The sequence below is a fragment of the Pseudorasbora parva genome, chromosome 16 (assembly GCF_024679245.1).
Source record: "Pseudorasbora parva isolate DD20220531a chromosome 16, ASM2467924v1, whole genome shotgun sequence".
Lineage (NCBI taxonomy): Eukaryota > Metazoa > Chordata > Actinopteri > Cypriniformes > Gobionidae > Pseudorasbora > Pseudorasbora parva.
The window spans coordinates 23,128,495-23,147,557 of NC_090187.1; the positions used below are offsets into that span (position 1 = coordinate 23,128,495).

At 37.0% G+C, this 19,063-nt stretch overlaps 1 protein-coding gene across 1 annotated transcript in view; it reads left to right on the forward strand.

Moving 5' to 3' along the window:
• The window catches only part of si (sucrase-isomaltase), an 89,883-nt gene that overhangs the window by 37,868 nt on the left and 32,952 nt on the right, over nucleotides 1–19,063 (forward strand). Inside the window, exons 20-29 of the mRNA XM_067419975.1 lie at nucleotides 1,529–1,585; nucleotides 4,107–4,231; nucleotides 5,740–5,828; nucleotides 6,800–6,849; nucleotides 6,966–7,139; nucleotides 11,589–11,726; nucleotides 11,894–12,088; nucleotides 12,318–12,472; nucleotides 13,468–13,636; nucleotides 15,864–15,960. Coding sequence (XP_067276076.1) covers nucleotides 1,529–1,585; nucleotides 4,107–4,231; nucleotides 5,740–5,828; nucleotides 6,800–6,849; nucleotides 6,966–7,139; nucleotides 11,589–11,726; nucleotides 11,894–12,088; nucleotides 12,318–12,472; nucleotides 13,468–13,636; nucleotides 15,864–15,960 — 1,249 coding nt within the window. The remainder of the gene's footprint in view (nucleotides 1–1,528; nucleotides 1,586–4,106; nucleotides 4,232–5,739; nucleotides 5,829–6,799; nucleotides 6,850–6,965; nucleotides 7,140–11,588; nucleotides 11,727–11,893; nucleotides 12,089–12,317; nucleotides 12,473–13,467; nucleotides 13,637–15,863; nucleotides 15,961–19,063) is intronic.

Consider the following 19,063-nt stretch of genomic DNA (forward strand, 5'->3'; position numbering starts at 1 on the left):
GGCATGAATTTTTTGCATAATTAACTTTCACAATAAACATATGCAAGCTGCTTAGTACTGCATTAAAGGACAACTCCGGCGAATTTTTAAGTTTATCTTGTTCGTTATATCTTTGTGAGTACAGTCTAAAGAAAAAAAAAAAAAATGAACCGGATTGGTCCTTGCAACACAGAGTTATTACAGTTAATGCCTAGAGCCCCCACTCAGCTAAAACGGCGCTTTGGGTGCATAAACATAACGGGTGTCTTTGTGCCTCTTAACAGACACAAAATGCAATTAAAATGTGCGTCCAACATGAACAGGTCCCTCGCACGACAACGAGATGAGCCACTTAGCCATTGTTTAAATTCACCTGTTTTAGCCAGCTAGCTGTGTCTTGCTGAAGTCCCGTGGGGTCTCAGCGGTAGCCGAAAAGTCGAGAAGAGCATCGTGTTTATGAAGATATAACGATCAAGATAAACTTAAAAATTTGCCGGAGTTGTCCTTTAATAATGCAGCCTTAAAATCCAAGTGAGCAAGATGAAGGGGACTATAGTGAAGAAAAAAATATATATATATACAATTCTGGAAAGCATGTATACAACAAGCAAAGAAAGAAACATTTAGAAATGAAACAGTTAATGTTGACTTTAATGTTGATTTTAGCTGTCTTTGTATTCTCTGAAATTTCTGGGGACCCCTTAGAAGCTTCTGGAGGACCCCTGGGAGTCCCCAGATCCCAGTTTGAAAACCCCTGGCTTAAGAGACTTATTTGTGTGTTTATGTGTGTGTTTGTGTGTGTGTGTGTGTGTGTGTGTGTGTGTGTGTGTGTGTGTGTGTTTGTGTGTGTGTGTGTGTGTGTGTGTGTGTGTGTGTGTGTGTGTGTGTGTGTGTGTGTGTGTGTGTGTGTGTGTCTGTGTGTGTGCGCGCGCATGTTTTAAGTGCTTTTTTAAGTTATCCCTAGGCTTTAGGATAAAGTAAAAAAGGACAAAATAAATACATAAATAAAATAAAAAAATAACATTTTCATGGACCTTCTGCCAGTTTGTATAGTTACTAACTGTAGGCTGTTTATGTTTCCCGAGTGTTTATATTTACAATGGCATCAAATGTGGCTCAGGTTAATTATTTGGCGTATCTCTCCGTTTTAAGAAACACTGTTGCTGTCTTAAAGTCACCCAGTTCCTCAGTTCAGGCAGCTTTCAGCTTGATATGAATATCATATTAGAGTGCCACCATCAGAAGTGTACAGTGGGTTTTCCCTTAGGCATGAGCATGAATCATGTTTTCTTTTTCGTTCGTTTGCTGCTTCTCTTTCTATCAGCTTCTTACTCTTCTATATCTCGCTCATATTCTCTCTTTCCGAAGCTTGATAAACCATGACAGGAGGACCAAATCTCTCAAAAAAAAAAAATCACCACCCATGATGGCCTGCCCATTAGTTTAATGAATAATACTCATTATTAAACCATCAAAATAATGTCTGTCATTATGTTCAACATGCACTTATGCATTTACATCTTTAACACGGCTTGTTCTTATGATTTAGGGTGTTACAACTGTGGAGGCCTATATCCCAGATGCCCTCTGGTATGACTTTGAGACGGTAAGACCATCCTCATGCTTCAGTAAACAATGGTAAAATGTACATTTCTAGTTGAATTATTAGGGTATAATCTGTGCTCGAAACTACCGACTTGTTCCTCCACCGAGTCAGAGGCAGAGGTTTAAAGCTTTTAAGCTCCTCTAGAGTCTGGTTAGTGCTCCAGCCAGATAAACTAACACCAGTCAGATCACTGATAGGATTGGTCCCTTGCGTCTCTGTGTTGCGCGTCTCAGAACGGGTCGATTACAGAAGCCGTGATTGGCAAAGCAGGTCTTGAATGACCCTGGCAGAGGAAGAGAGAGTTTGATGGAGAGGAGCTACACGGAGAACCTGATTGGATCTGAAATGACTTATGGATAGATTGGAGACTCTGTCTGTCTGTCTCTGAGCCTCGGCATTGACCTAGTCGCACAGTGAGAGAGAGGGATGAGGAGTCTTGTGCAAGAGATGGGCTTATTCAGGCAGTGTGAGGTTAATTAACAATGAAACCCCTACTGAAAACAAGTATGTTAAGCTGAGTTTCTGCTGAAATATTATAGTGGTTACAGTTAGTGTTATTACTGTAAAATCAAAAATGAATTAATAAACAGTTACACTCTGTCAAACAGTGTAAGAAGCTTTTAGATTATCATTTTGTGTCAATATAATTTAATGCATTTATCTTAACGTAATTTGAAATGTATTCGTACATTTTTTTGGAGCTTGATTCCATAATTTTAATAAAAAATAAAAAAGATAATTGTGACTTTTTACTTTATATCTCAGTGTTGCCTGATATAAAGTCACAATTGCAAGTTTATGTCTCGTAATTCTTTTTTTTCCCCTCAGAATTGTGTGTTTATATCTTGCAGTTCTAACTTTATATCTCTATACCTCACAATAATGACAATTCTGACTTTATACCTCACAATTCTGACTTTATACCTCACAATTCCGACTTTATACCTCACAATTGTGACTTTATACCTCACAATTCTGACTTTATACCTCACAATAATGACAATTCTGACTTTATATCTCACAATTGTGACTTTATACTTCACAATTCTGACTTTATACCTCACAATTCTGACTTTATACCTCACAATTCTGACAATTCTGACTTTATACCTCACAATTCTGACTTTATACCTCACAATTCTGACAATTCTGACTTTATATCTCACAATTCTGACTTTATACCTCACAATTCTGACTTTATACCTCACAATTCTGACTTTATACTTCACAATTCTGACTTTATACCTCACAATTCTGACTTTATACCTCACAATTCTGACTTTATACCTCACAATTCTGACTTTATACTTCACAATTCTGACTTTATATCTCACAATTCCGACTTTATATCTCACAATTGTGACTTTATACCTCACAATTGTGACTTTATACCTCACAATAATGACAATGCTGACTTTATATCTCACAATTGTGACTTTATACCTCACAATAATGACAATGCTGACTTTATACCTCACAATTCTGACTTTATACCTCACAATAATGACAATTCTGACTTTATACCTCACAATTCTGACAATTCTGACTTTATATCTCACATTTCTGACTTTATATCTCACAATTCCGACTTTATACCTCACAATTCTGACAATTCCGACTTTATATCTCACAATTCCGACTTTATACCTCACAATTCTGACAATTCTGACTTTATATCTCACAATTGTGACTTTATACCTCACAATAATGACAATGCTGACTTTATACCTCACAATTCTGACAATTCTGACTTTATACCTCACAATAATGACAATTCTGACTTTATACCTCACAATTCTGACTTTATACCTCACAATTCTGACAATTCTGACTTTATACCTCACAATTCTGACAATTCTGACTTTATACCTCACAATTCTGACAATTCTGACTTTATACCTCACAATAATGACAATTCTGACTTAATACCTCACAATTCTGACTTTATACCTCACAATTCTGACAATTCTGACTTTATACCTCACAATAATGACAATTCTGACTTAATACCTCACAATTCTGACTTTATACTTCACAATTCTGACAATTCTGACTTTATACCTCACAATAATGACAATTCTGACTTTATACCTCACAATTCCGACTTTATACCTTACAATTCTGACAATTCTGACTTTATACCTTACAATTCTGACAATTCTGACTTTATACCTTACAATTCTGACTTTATACCTTACAATTCTGACTGTATGCCTCACAATTCTGACAATACTGAAAAAAAGAATGCTTTCAGCACCTTTTTGAATCAATGCCACGTAGAATTAAGGCAGTTCTGAACTCAGAATTAAGGCGAAAGGGGGTCAAACACAGTATTAGTATGGTGTTCCTAATAATCCTTAAGGTGTGTGTGTGTGTGTGTGTGTGTGTGTGTGTGTGTGTGTGTGTGTGTGTGTGTGTGTGTGTGTGTATATATATATATATATATATATATATATATATATATATATATATATATATATATATATATATATACAGTATAATGTTTTGATTTGTTTTATAGGAGACAAAGATTGCAGAACGCAAAATGAAAGTTAACATGAACCTGCCCGAAGATAAGCTTGGTTTACACCTGAGAGGCAGTGCCATTCTTCCTGTTCAAAGACCAGATGTCACCACCACATACAGGTAATGATGGGAACCTCAAAAACAAACAAACAAAAACATACCTGTAGATTTCACCTGAAAATACATATAATCATGGGCTCTATTTGAATAATCTGAACGCAAGGTCTGAAGCGCACTGCGCAGGTGCACTTTAGGGCGTGTACGAATCCGCTTTACAGACAGAAAAAAACATTCAGCGCGGCAGATGCATGGTCTAAAAGGTTTGTTCCTAGTCTCTTAATGAGGCAAGGCTGTGTTTTGGGCGTGATGTGCAATAAACTAATCAGATCTCATCGACCATTCTCTTTAAAAGCCAGTTGCACTTGCATCATGGCGGATTAGCTATTTACATGGTGGAATTTACGAGCGGAAATACTGAATGCTTCTCCAGAGAGGACTTTTTTATATTTAATAGTGTTTATATGCTGCTGCGCATCCCTGTGTGTGTAATAAGAAGAGTGTACGCACGGTGTGCACCCGCCTATAGACGCATAATACTATAATAAATAACAGCCTTTTAAATAACACAATAAATACTGCTGACTTCAGACCAGGTTTCAGTTAGTCAATGGTGCAGTCGTTTTCATTTGCCTCAAAATAGCAAAGGGCCACCAATGCGCCTGAACACACCACGTTTTCAGATCAGCACGACCCTGGGTGAACAGATGAGCGCGAGTGCATTTGCTATTTAAACAACACTGCAGGATGTGAAAATGAAACTAGCAAAAAAGACTTGCGACCTGCCGTTGCATTGCGCCGGGTGGATATAGGGCCCCAAATGACTTTAAAAAAAGTAATATTAAACTACTGTCACAAAACTCTATCCATGAAAATACGGCCAATTGGCTTTCAGGGAGTCTTTTAGCCACGCCCACTTACATCGAACACATCTATGCACAGTTCGATAGTGTCCATGGTTTTCTGGAGATTGTAACATACCATGTTTTTTTTGTACATAACCACAAATCTGCAATGATATTCTCATACGGATATTATAATTTTAAAGTATTTTAACACGAAATCACCATACCATGATTAACATTAAAGTTTATTATACTGTTATTTTTCTCTCTCGCTTGCCTCATGTGTAATTCAAGCATTTATCTTTTTCAATGTTTCCTCTCAAATGTAGTTGTGTTTTCACTCATCTCATTCCCGTTCATCTGCATGAGGCCTGAGTTTCCATTAAAACATTTTCCGAATTTCTCTCTGTGCTCAATAGCTATTATTTCATAGTGCTTTCATTTCCATCTGACTGTATTAGACCTTCAACAATAGATACTGTATCTCTCAAAGTATCTTTTAGGGTGTTCTTGCCCATAAATTAGGGGTGATACACGAATGCTTCACAAAAACAAGGTGAAGTACAACTTATTTAAAATTCACCCCGCTTTGCTGTGCGGTGTCTGTGACATGTTATTCATAAACAAGAATCCCATCTGAACTTCAAAGGATCCGTTTTCTATCTGCTCTTCAGTTTCTGGTAAAAAGTTGTACGTTCGTGTGATGAAAGTTATGTGTTCCCTCAGCCGACTTCATCCCATGGGACTGATCATCGCTCTCGATGACAACAAGGCTGCGTCAGGCGAGCTATTTTGGGACGACGGAGACTCTCGAGGTATTTTTGAGAGACTCGCTATTAATTAAAAGTTGTTGTTTTTTCTCCTACGGTTCACTGTCAAAGCAAAAATCTACCTACAGAGGGCTCAATAATACAGATGTTTTTTTAAGCCAGAAGTTCAGATTTCTTCTTAGACTTCCAGTGTTTTCAAAATATGTTATCAGAACAAAATATATTTATATTTCATTAAGTTAGATTAGTTAGATTTCATTACGTTTTTTAGATATCTGTAATTTAACTCCATGATAAATATAAATGCATACAGTAAACAAAGATTTTGCTTCAATGCATCGAAGACTTTGAGAAAAACTTGCCTATATGCTGGCCAGGTTGCCTTTACGAGGTTAACCAAAGAGTTGAAGAGATGCAAAAGCCTCTAAATCCGTCTGAGGTTTTTCTTTAAAATAAGCATTTTTGTCAGGCTTCTATGTATATTTCTACCTAAGTACAGGTACTTTTAAATGGGCCGAAGCTGAGATTTAGTGGGTCTAAAGTGAAACTATTTTATGAATGTATACTATATGCAGAGAGTATTCACTCTATTTATCGTTATCTCATTTTTTTACCAAAGTGGCTTTTAGAGGCTTTTGCATCTGAACTCTTCATTTGCAGAATTTGCTATATCAAAATGTTTCATTAATGAGAAAAACTAATGTTGGAGTTTGCAAGACAAAAAAAGACATGAATATGAGCAAAAATGTAGTGAAAAAGCAACACTGGCCTGAAATCTTTATCTTTATTGTTGAGCCCTATAACTTTTTTAAGCTAAATTATTAGATTAAGCACACACACACACACACACACACACACACACACACACACACACACACACACACACACACACACACACACACACACACACACACACACACACACAAAAACAAAAAAAAAAAAAAAAAAAAAAAAAAACGCTTGTATGACTCTGTTGTCTCTCTTTAAGTTTGTCTCTCATATCATCTCTTTCTTAGATACTGTTTCATCCAAGTCTCACATTCACTACCAGTTTTCAGTGGATAATGTACGTCATCTTAATATTACATTTTGTTTAGTTTTTTGACATTACAGTTTATGTTTATTTTTAAAATTACATATTTATTTTTAATATTAATATCTGATATTTTTCTGCTGGATCAGGGTGTCTTGTCAATGCACGTTGACAACAATGGATACACAGATCCAAATAACTTGAAGTTTGAGAACATCACTGTGATGGGAGTGGATACGGCTCCTACTGTTGTGATTGTGTCAGACGGTACCACTACAAACACTCTGCCCGAGTCCCAGATTCACTACGATTCCACCAAGCAGGTAATCATAAATGTAACATTAATGCTTTCCCACCAAAGTGAAAATGAAACATTGTTTTTGTGGGCAATTACTTATTTTGATTGACATAGGGTATTCAATACATTACAGATAAAGAGGGAAAACAATCACATTAAGACCTGGAACAAAAAGTAAATACAGTAGATTTTCATATTCATATTAACTTTAATCTCACTTTAGAGGATGTTGTTGGATCTGCAGATGTTATTGCATGATCTAAAATTTAGCTAGAACAACAGAATGATCAGATATTGTAATGACGATTCTGGATGAATCATATAATGTTTGCTGTAGTCGTGACTCTCTCGGAAAAGCATGCTAATATAAATAATACAGCAGAATAGAAACACACCATACAATGCAACTAGAGTCAAAATTTACAGCTAATAGGCAGATGAAAACGTCAGACCCTATTAGTATAGTTAGGCCATGGTAAATTATTATAATTTGGCCACTCAAATATGTAAGCCTATCTATCTAGCACTATTAGCACAGCATCTGATACTTCCATTAAAAGCCAAGGTTTTCTCAATAAAAAGACTTCTGAAAATAGCTGTCCTTCAAAGGGCTTTACAGAATTCTTATAAATGTATAAGCTAATTTGGTTTCACTTTATTTTGATGGTCTCTTTTAGAAATTCTGTTGGCTAAGAGTAATGTTGCACCTGCATGTCTACTAACTCTCATTAGATTATTAGTTCTGTTAGACTGGTAGGTTAGTACTGTTAGACTGGTAGGGTTAGAATAAGTGGACAAAAAAGTTACATATAGGCCCAATCCCAATTCTATTTCATACCCCTTCACCTACCGTCTATTAGGGTTAGGTACCTGTAACCCTTTGAAATAGAGAAGGGTGTAAAGGGGTGAAGATTTTTCTGAAGAAATGGGACACCTACACCGTTACACGTCATTATACACGTTTCTTTTATTAGTGTACTGTAACATTTGACCAGTATGAATATATATATATATATATATATATATATATATATATATATATATATATATATATATATATATATATATATATATATATATATATATATATATATATATATATATATATATATATATATATATAAACTGAAAAAGCGTTCGGTTGTGCCCTACTCTCTCCTACGTATGAGCCTTCCAGTTTCCTAAGCCAATACAGAACATTCAAGACTGGACTGGTGGAGCCGCTTTTCCATCGGGTCTTTGTTTATTAACACTTCCATTCGATGCCAGTCTGAGCCAGCCGGCCGGTACAGATATGGTTTAATTTTCTACTTTGGTGCTGCGATAGCGGAGTTCCTTACAATGAAATACAAGTTATTCAGTTGATGCCTTGGTAACGCAACAGTTTACAGAAGATACGTGTTGTAAATAGTGACTGCGTTATAAAGGATGGCCAAATAATCATACTAACTGTATTATTAAATTTATGATCACATCACTACGTGCATTTAAGTGCATGCTTGCATGGTAGTCGGCGTATGGAGGGGCATTCCTCATACCCCTTTGTTTGAAGTGTGGCCCCGAAAAATATTTTTTTGAAGGGTTATCTGGCTCTTCCCCTTCTCCCTACCACTCCAGCCAAAAAAGAATGGCGACACCCCTAACCCTGAACGCGCAAAACGAATGGGTAGGGGAAAGGAAAGGGCTATGGAGTAGAAATGGGACTGGGCCTTTGGCCCCGGTCAGACAGAACACGTTTTTCATTTTTGAAAATGCGAAGACGCACCGACTTCTTTTGGTTGACGTTTTTCAATTTATAAAAGAGCAGATTTTTCTGTGTAGTTTTACTGTTGTGAGGCAACCACCAAATCAGCCGCCCTGTCAGTCTAATCAAGGTAACCGTCAACACACCGGAAGGCCCGCATCTCCATTCATTCGTTTGGACAATCGAAAAAAAAACTTGATGATGTTGGACGCTTTTCTGAACGGGCCACAAACATAATGCACTCCGAGCGCTCCTCAAAAGCACGTGAGGCGCAGCAGGCGGTTAAAACGCAAGGCGCCCGGGTGCATAAGCAACATGCATAACTCTCTCTGCCAAAAGAAAACTATTCAAAAAAGACACCTCTCAATGCAAAAACGCTTTCTGTCTGATCGGGGCCTAATACTCCAATAAGAGTTAGTTAACATGTAGTTGCAAAGTTATTTATAGCCAACTGAATGTTCAAAAAGGACCAACAAAATAAAGTGTTACTGCTAATTTGACATTATTAGAATATTTCTACAAATTAAAAAAAATAATAATAATAAAAATAATCACTGCAGACGTAACATACATTAATTAAGACTGTGGGCCGGTCCAACAAACCATGTCCACAAAATAGAGCCCGACTTCTGTTTAATGCGGAGCACGATTCCCTAGGGTACCAGGAGAGGCCCTGTCATTCCAAATGAGTATCCAGCGATGCTCATGGACCAGTGATTGAATTTGTCAGGGCTCTCAAAAGCACATAAATATTAGGCTATGATAAAGGCCATTACTTTCTCCCAGAGCTCAAGGTCTTGGAATGACAACACAAAGACTTGCGGACTTCAGTCTAAACTACATGACATAACATCGTTTTGACTGTCAGGAGTCAGAAGTCTGCTGTGGAGCCATTATTTGGCAGGGATGCCAGAGTTACAGCCCTACTCTTTTTTTGAAGGACTTCCTGGGATTTTTAATGACCCCAGAGAGTCAGGATCTCAATTTAAAGTCTCATACGAAGGATGGTGCTTTTTGACATAACAGTGTTCCCATTGCTGTCTGCGTTTCCATCGCAGTCTAAAGTACCGTGAAGATTAAGCAAATTAGTCCTGTGGCGTAGGACTGTTTGTGACTTTCCAGTTCCCACTGGATTTCGCTGTCTGCATATAAGCTTAATAAAGTCTGAACCTTATTGTCGGTTCATCGGTTTTATTTTTTAAACTCCATTGTTGAATCGAATAGCATACAACTGCATGCAGTCAACCAATCAAAATACTGCGTGAACTCAACCAATCAGCATGTTCAGAGCCCAAGACCTACCCCGAAAGTTCCTGAATTTTGAAAAAGTACTACCTCACAAGCAAGGACTTTTTTAGGGGGACATTTATACCCAGAACTTAATTTAGACCTTGTTCCCTGCAGTCGAAACACACAAAGTACCACCCCAAAGTCCTTAGTTCCTGGGTGGAAACAAGGCTACAGATCACAGGGTGCGCAAAAGAAACACACCCTGTGGCCTCACTAACACCTCTTTCTCAAGCAACCTGGTTTTCCCAGCAACCTGGTTTTCTCCCATCCGGGTACTGACCAGGGCCGGGTTTCCCAATAACAATGTATCTTAGCTATAAAGAGCGCGTTCTACGAGCGAAGTTACGATCACTCGCAGCAATTCCATGTGCGTTTCCCAAAAATTTACTTAACATGAACTAAGTGCTACTTAAGAGTCGCTGTCCATTTGCGAAATGCTGAAATATAACCTTATATGGAATTGATTCCTCTGAACGGTTCACCTAATAATTGTCATTTGATGTGGATTAGCAATCAAAACACGTCTATATAAAGCAACTACCTACAGGCTGAGGCACTGACAAAATGGCTGAAAAAAAAGAGGAAAAAAAGAGATACCTTTCAAAAAGACGAAATCAATATCCTTCTAGAGGAGGTCGAGCGGGAAAAGATATTATTTTCAACAGATTTAAAGGGCATCGTACAAACAAAGAAAAACAAAACATCTGGGAGGACATTGCTACCAAATTAAAAGTTAAAAGTTAAATTATTAGTTAAAAGATTGGGTAAAGTGGTCTGTAAGAAATGGCAGGATTTTGCAAGCCTGACAAAAAGAAAGAGGGCACTGCAGAGGAATGTCCAATACATGGCTGGTTTTCGTGCACGTCAGCAAGTCATATAAGTTTATCTCTATTTTTCCCAGTTTTTGAAGTATATTTTCTACATTACTTATTTCCTCATAAAAAACAACAACAACAACAAAAATTATAGTATTATCACAATGCACTTGAATAAAGTTAAAGGTGTAATCTGCCGGTTGTCCTGTAGGTGACCTCATAACTCTCTCTTCTTACGATACACTTAGAGCTTTACGATTACTCCAGAGCACTCGTAGATCTACGGTCATTTCCAAGTGCTACTTAAGTTACGATGCTTTTGGGAAACAGACCTTAATACTAAGATCACTTGTACGATCGTTTTTACGATCTACTTAGGCTTATGATGGTTTTGGGAAACACAGCCCAGGCTCAACCTTGCTTAGCTCCAGAAGGCAACCAATCTTGGGCCAGCTTAAGCTATCTAACATTAAGCTACTTTTGGCACATTTACCAAGAATGTAACAATACCAAGAGACTTTGTGAAACGCAACATGATTTGTAATTTGCATCCTTTAACTAGAGGCATCATTGGCATCACCTGCTGTCTTTTGTGTGATATAAATTATTGTTTGTGATCTGCTAGGTGATGCATCTGAGGAATCTCGAGCTGGAGCTTGGGAAGAACTACACAGTCAACTGGGAGCCCAAACTAAATTTCGACTGTAACCCTGAAGGTGATTCTGATGAGGCCAAATGCAAAGCCCTCGGCTGCATCTGGGAGGTCAGAGAGACAGACGATGTTCAATATTCAATACTCAACCTTATTGTTTTCAGAGAGACTACTTGGTCTGAAGTTTATATACAGAAAGGCTATTGTTTTTTTCCTGTTAAAGCTGTGTAGTTTTGCTGTAAAGTCATCGCTCCATATGTTTTAATTCTCTTTTGTAGCCTTCAACTATTCCCAAGTGTTATTATGCCGAGACCCACGGCTACATCACCAGAAATGTGAGTCAGACAGAACGTGGTATCTTCGTAGATATTCACCTCAATACAGACTTCCCAAGTCAGCGTTCTCTATCCCAAGACATCAGCAGGCTCCATGTAGAAATCACATTCCTTAGTGAACACAGCCTACGTTGGAAGGTTTGTTTTTCTAAATTTAAGATTGAGACCAAGACAATAAATACACATTCAATTTAAATGTATTCATTTGGCAGATTCTGTTATCCAAAATACATACATTGCAATCTATATCTACTGTATTCCCTATATTGAACACATAATCTCGGTGTAACCATGTTCTATTGTTTGAGCTACAGATTTGTTTTGTTTTTACAATTACGAAAAATAAGTATATATCCTGTTAATTTAGATCTTCGACCCAGCCATTGCACGCTACGAGGTCCCCATTCCCCTCAATCTGCCAGCCACAGAAGAGACAGATGAAAACAAGCGATTGTATAAGGTCCAAATCGCTGACAAGCCATTTGGGATCCAAGTGATCAGAAAAAGCACAGGAGAAACTATGTGAGTGATACCCTTGAATTACTCTAGTAACATGTCCAGAGAGGTTCTTTGGGCAATAATGTGGTAGTTTTACTGTAATTGTCTCTGTGAAAATTTGGCATTCAATTCAGCACAACACAGTAAAAAAAAATCTTTAAAAAATAAGTGAACTGTTTGCCTTTATATGTTGAGTTCATTGAAATATGCAAGTTAATACAATGAAGATTTTTGAGAGTCGACAACCTTTATTCAAATATTATTACAAGATTTTGTAAGCATATTCGGTATTCGTGTGTGTTTTATTTGTGATGACAGTGAAACATGCCAAATTGTGCTATTTTCATGATTTATCACATGTTTATGTGGTTCAGATACAATAATATTTTGAGTTTTTATTTATTAAACCAATTCCCTTCATTGTATCACATCACATTTCAATAAACTCAAAATGTGAAGGCAACCAGGTTACTTACTTTTTTAAGTTAAACCAATATTTTTTTACAGTGCAATATTGTATTTTATCTGCTTGGAGGTCACCATATGTAAAACATTTATATTTATACATTTTGCATGTACATTTATGTACAGTATTTGGCAGACACCTTTATCCAAAATGTTCTTTACCAATATATAATAAAAATAAAATAAATTAATTAAAATAAATTAAATCAATACAAATATTTATATTATTTATATTTATGTTATATATTAATTAAAATGCAAGAATATAAAATAATTAGCTGGATGCTATTTAAAATAATTTTAGAAAGAGTTTAGCTTGTCAAAGTTCCCAAAGGTATTTCAGCCGCAAATTAATCGGCGGAAGCAACAAAGAGGCAGTTTTGTAGAGGAGCACAGGAGTTTAGTGCAGAAATAGCTGTGCTGATGGTGCAGTTTTAGAGTTATAGAACTATAAAAGCACAGTTTGCTTTCTTAATGAAAGGAACTTCTATTTTAGAAGATAGAAAACATAGTGAGTGTTCTCAATGTTTTGCTAAATCACATTCTCTCTCTAGATGGAACTCTGCCGTGCCTGGGTTCACGTTCTCCGACCAGTTCCTTCAGATCTCCACACTCCTCCCCTCAGAATATGTCTATGGCTTTGGTGAAACAGAGCACCCCAGCTACAAACATGACCTCAAATTTCACAAATACGGCCTGTTTGCGAAAGACCAGCCTCCAGGGGTGAGTGTCAGAACCAGAAGGCTTGTCATCCGCACTTTACACATCGTGTTGCAGCCGAGTGTATAGTTTGGCCCTGTTTTAGGGCCACTCAAAGCAGCGATTACAAGCAGTAATCGTTCTGACGGTTCTTTTTTTATCTCATGTAATATATTTCAACTCAACAACAAAAGAAAAAGGTATATAATTTGCATATAAATTAATGAATATTGATTAATTTATTAATGAAGTAATGGAATCCACCTTGATCAGACAGAATGGTTTTAATGTGTATGTCAAACATGCACTGAATGCTAGTATTAAAGACAATTATGGTCCGTGCAATTTGAAATGAAATATTCTGTGCAACTTTAAACTTATATTTTAAATATTAATCTGCATCCTACCTGATTTATTTAGCTGTTTGGAGTTAGCCTAAATCTGTGTGATGAAGCTGTGCAAGACAGCGAAGAGCTGGTGTGAAGCTCAGAACAATACATGTTCAGTCAAGTGTAATGTGCCACAGTCATAACTTGTCTTTATGATACGCTCAGTTTTGGACAAGGGATGGTCAATGCAAATACTATAATACATAACGGCGGAGTGTGGGTAGTGATTATGGTAATTTTAAACTGTAATCATAGCCGCAAAGTGAAAAGATTGACAGGAGGATAACGGAGACAAGTGCAAGATAACTTTTGTTAATCAAATATTTGGGCAGACTTGTGTATTGGAGAGATTTGAGCAGACGGAAATTACATATAAAAAGGTAACATTCCTCCCTTCAGATCCACAACAGTCAAAACTGTCTGCAGGGTGCTACACCACACATGAACTAAGTTATACACTTTCAAAAATGAATTTATAACCAAAAAATCAAAAAAGCTATACATTTTATTTATTTTTTGGGGTGGGTGGTTATTACAGCTCAGACAACATATATGTAAATGTTTATCACGTTTATCAGTATTTTATGTAACTTCATAGAGTTTCCTGCAAAATGACACCAGAATTGTGTATTTACAAATTTGGGTCGGCCAAATCTTGGCGGAAATCCCCAAAAAATGTCCCGGAGCTAAGGTGGTTAAATTGTAACAGTCTGTCACAATATTAATGTTTTGACTGCATTGCATATTATATTTATATATGTAAAAAAAAGAAAAAAGATTTGGCCTCTGATAATCTCTGGTCACAGAAGAGATCTTGAAAGGAATTGCCTTTGAGGTTTTAAAAAGTGACAAACAAAAAGATTTACTCAGTTGCTACTACATCCACTGAGCATTGAGGATAGCAATCTGCTGAAACGTCTGCTCATGCGTCTCTGTTTTTAACTCACTTGCACTTTGCACTTTATTGCACAATGCTATTGATACAAATAAACATTGTAGTTTCCTAGACTTAAGTCTTTTTTGGATTCATTGTGCGGTCAGCCAACTCTTTTGTTCTGCTTAAGTTTACCCCTCTTTGGCTCTACGCACCTGAAAGAAAAGAGAATCTTTCCAACTGAAGAACGCAACAACTTTCTTTGACGTACTATATCCACCATATTGTTACTGTAGGATAGTAAAGTTCAATAGAATATACTCTTCAGAATCTCAGTAGAAGTAGTAAGTCATCTAAGGTCCACCTATGTATTCAGACACACTCTTTTGGCGTTCTGTTTTTCGCATACAATATAGTAGAGAAGAATTCGATTTCAGACGCAGTGATTGTTTCTGTGCTTCTGTTTAACGTGCTTCATCACAGTTTAGTTATGTTTCCTTGGTTACTTATTAGGTCATTGTTTGTTTCTATAGTTACTTATTATTTTTACCTGTGTCTAGTTTGGTTTCGTTTCTTCTTTAAAAAAAAGGAAACCAAAGTTTTTTCAGTTGTGTTTGTCTGAGTATTCTGCTTGTTCATTAAAGGAAGGCATTCAAGTTTATATTTATTTCCTAATTAGTGAATTTTGGAAAGTCACACTACAGACCGTGACCATTATTGGTTGTCATTCGTCCATACTGGGCACGCTAATAGCCTTATTATCTGACTCACTTCATGACACAATGCCTAGTGAAAGAGAAGAATAAGAGAGACCTACATGAAGGAAGAGAAAGATGTAATTAGGTTAATGAAAACAGAGATATGGGATTTGCAAGGTTCATTCCTTTAAGCCAAATAAAAATCTCCTGTTAACACTTAATTGTCTGATTAACACTGAGAACAACTGAAATTGCCTCACAAACTCAAATCACTTTCTCCTACTTTGTAGTATAAGCTGAACAGTTATGGTGTCCATCCCTTCTACATGGGTCTGGAGAAATCAAAAGATGCACATGGTGTCCTCCTGCTCAACAGCAATGCCATGGGTGAGTACAACCACATATACTAAACATTTGTGTCCACAAGGATCAACCGGCGTACGAATCTGGTCTGATTGTTCCCGTTTAAAAACACCAAACCAGTCTAGGCTGATCAGAAAACCAATTTAGGCTAGTTTAAGGCCTAGTACATATGGATACGCGTTTACCTGTATACGTAAAAAAAAATTGTATCATATCAGCGTGTCGACTAGATGGATCTGGCATTTTGGGAGCATGAAACCGCTATTTTTTTAAACCAGGTCCCAGAGTGGCTCAATCTGAAAAAAACACCCTTGCCGCGATGACCCGGATCCTTCAAATATTCATATTTCTTGTGTAAACGGCGTGTCATTCTCAATAAACCTGTCTCTTGCATAATACCCCTTTGAATATTCCGATCTATTATGTTTTCTGACCTGTAAGTTTGCCAGAATAATAATTATAATATTATTAGAATACATTATAATAATGCACTGTTTGTTAATAGACTGACCCTGGTTTCTCCCAAGGTTTATTTTTCTCCATCATGCCCTGATGGAGTTTTGGTTCCTTGTCACTGTCGCCTTTGACTTGGCTTGCTACGTTGGGGACACTAAAATTTCAACTAAAGTTTTCAACTAAAAATCCAAATAAAATGTATTACTAAATAACTGTATCAACTACTGTATATCACTGATCTGCCCACATTGACACATTGATAACATCACTATTTCCTCCAGAGGAAGGAACAGCTGAATCAAATTCTGTTGCAAATTATGCTCTGTTCAAAGCTGCTTTGAAACAATCGTCATTGTAAAAGCGCTATATATATATAAAGTTGACTTGACTTGAGTTGACTTGACATAATATGAGAACAAAATTAGATGAGCAAAAAAAAAATAATAATTTGCATTCATTTTACATTTATTGTCAGTATTGGGCTCACAGATCACGTGGGTAGGCGTGCTCGCGCGCATGCTTGTGTGGATGACCATGTCTGGTCAGCCACCAACATTTCTGACCCAGGAAAAACCCTGTCATTAAGAAGACAATCCCATATTGCACTGGAATGAATGGAGAGAAACATCCCAAAGTTCCTAATTATGTTGTTCTTAATGTAAAACCCACTGCAATTAAGATGTAGTAAATATAATTTTATATGCCCTTCATATATATCTTTATAAAAAGGGCACTACAGTATGTCTGGGAACAATGTTTTTTATTGTCTATTTATCTAGTCTAAACTCGGCCCGTCAGCCACTAGCTGCATCTTTAGTATTAGAACAAATAAATCCCTCGCTCACCACTGGCTCCAACACTGAGAGGAGTTTGTCAGCAGGTCTTAAGGTCATGATTAGAGCAGGTGCTATTTATCAGAGGCAAGGGGCTGTCATCGAGCTTTTGTGTGAGAAACGGATATGCTTATTGCAGAACTTTCTCTTGAGCTGCTTTCACATAATGGTGGTGCTGCAGCAGGGCTTTAACTTAGTTGTGCTCTCAGAAAGTGTTCTGCATTCAACTGCGGCTCACACACACACACACACACACACACACACACACACACACACACACACACACACACACACACACACACACACACACATTTTAATTCTTGCATAAACACATGCACACAGGCAGTGGAGTAAATGAGAGAAAACACAGCAGGAGAAAGCTTTGATGTGGTTCACTTTACCCAGAGACGTTCAAAGTAGTTTCCTTTAATTTGAATGCAGATGTGTTTAACACCTCGCTGCACAGAAATGGACAGTAACGGAGGTGTAAAGGAGGTGTAAAGACCTCTGAATTTTTTTTCCTGGCTGTGTTGACATATTTCCTTTGTAAAAGGAGGACAATGTGATTTAGCCAAGTAAGACTTGTTCCTGGATCAACATATTGTGTTGATCCTAGGGCTGCACAATTAATCGAATTTCTAATCGCGATTACGATTATGGGTACACATCGTTCAAAGCCGCGATTACAAAAAAATTATACAAAAAAAAAAAACCCACATTATTTTGCATGCTTAGATAGCATGTTACGCTGTGACAGCAGCACGCTGACTGTTTGAATGCACACGAAATAGCACAGAAGCCATGCACACAGTCTATATGATGTTTCTCAAAAAGATCCAATAAATGTCATAAAAGCATTGTAAAAATAACTAATTGAGTGTCTAATCCAGGGGTCTCCAACACATCGCTCGCAAGCTACCAGTAGCTCGTGGCGTGATTGGAGGTAGCTCGCCAAGTACTTTGCATCTAATCAGAATGAGCTAAATTCGACTGACTTAGAATTTTTTATTTATGAACAAATGTAAACAAGCAAATGTAGGGTTGTCACAAGTACAGGTACATTAGTCCCATGGTGGTAGTGAAATTTTAAAATATGAGGATACCAGCATTTCTGTATTTCCGGTAGTACCGACTCCCGAGTAAATTCGGTACACGCAGCTTCCGTGTTAATCCAAGCACAGGGCTCCAGACTGTAGCCGAATATATATACTAGTTTCTGCAAATATTAAACTGCAAATTACTATTTAAATATTACTCTTGCAATTTCTGCGTCTCTGTTTGAATAACGGGCACAGATGCGAGGGCACGGGAGCGCTCGCCCGCGCGTGCGCACACACGCGTGACACTTGCGTATCTCTGTCGTGTGCCACTATATGAGGACACACGGACGCATAAACTGTCACTTCATGAGAATTTGAACATATGAACACAGACACCCAAAGGTCTTCACGGCAACCCGTCAAAAATAAAAGTTTGGTTTAACGTGAAGTTTAACGTGTAGAAATTGACAGAATATATTTGGCTACTGCTGAGCCTACAGTAGATTTTACTACGTCTCTATGTAATAATAATATGTCTCTACTAATAATAATAATTATGCCTAGATGGTTCCTTATTTTTCACTTGATATTTTATGTATAAACGGTGATTACTTTTTAACAGCATACAGCCTTTAAATGTTTATGTATGATTTACTTATAATAATTATCATCGTAAATAATAAACATATTAAATTAATAGATTTTTTAAAAATAGTTAAATATTTATTAATTTTTTTTTTTTTTTTTTTTTTTTTGCTGTGGTACCAAAATTGGTACTGAGTACCGTAAAATGTTTAT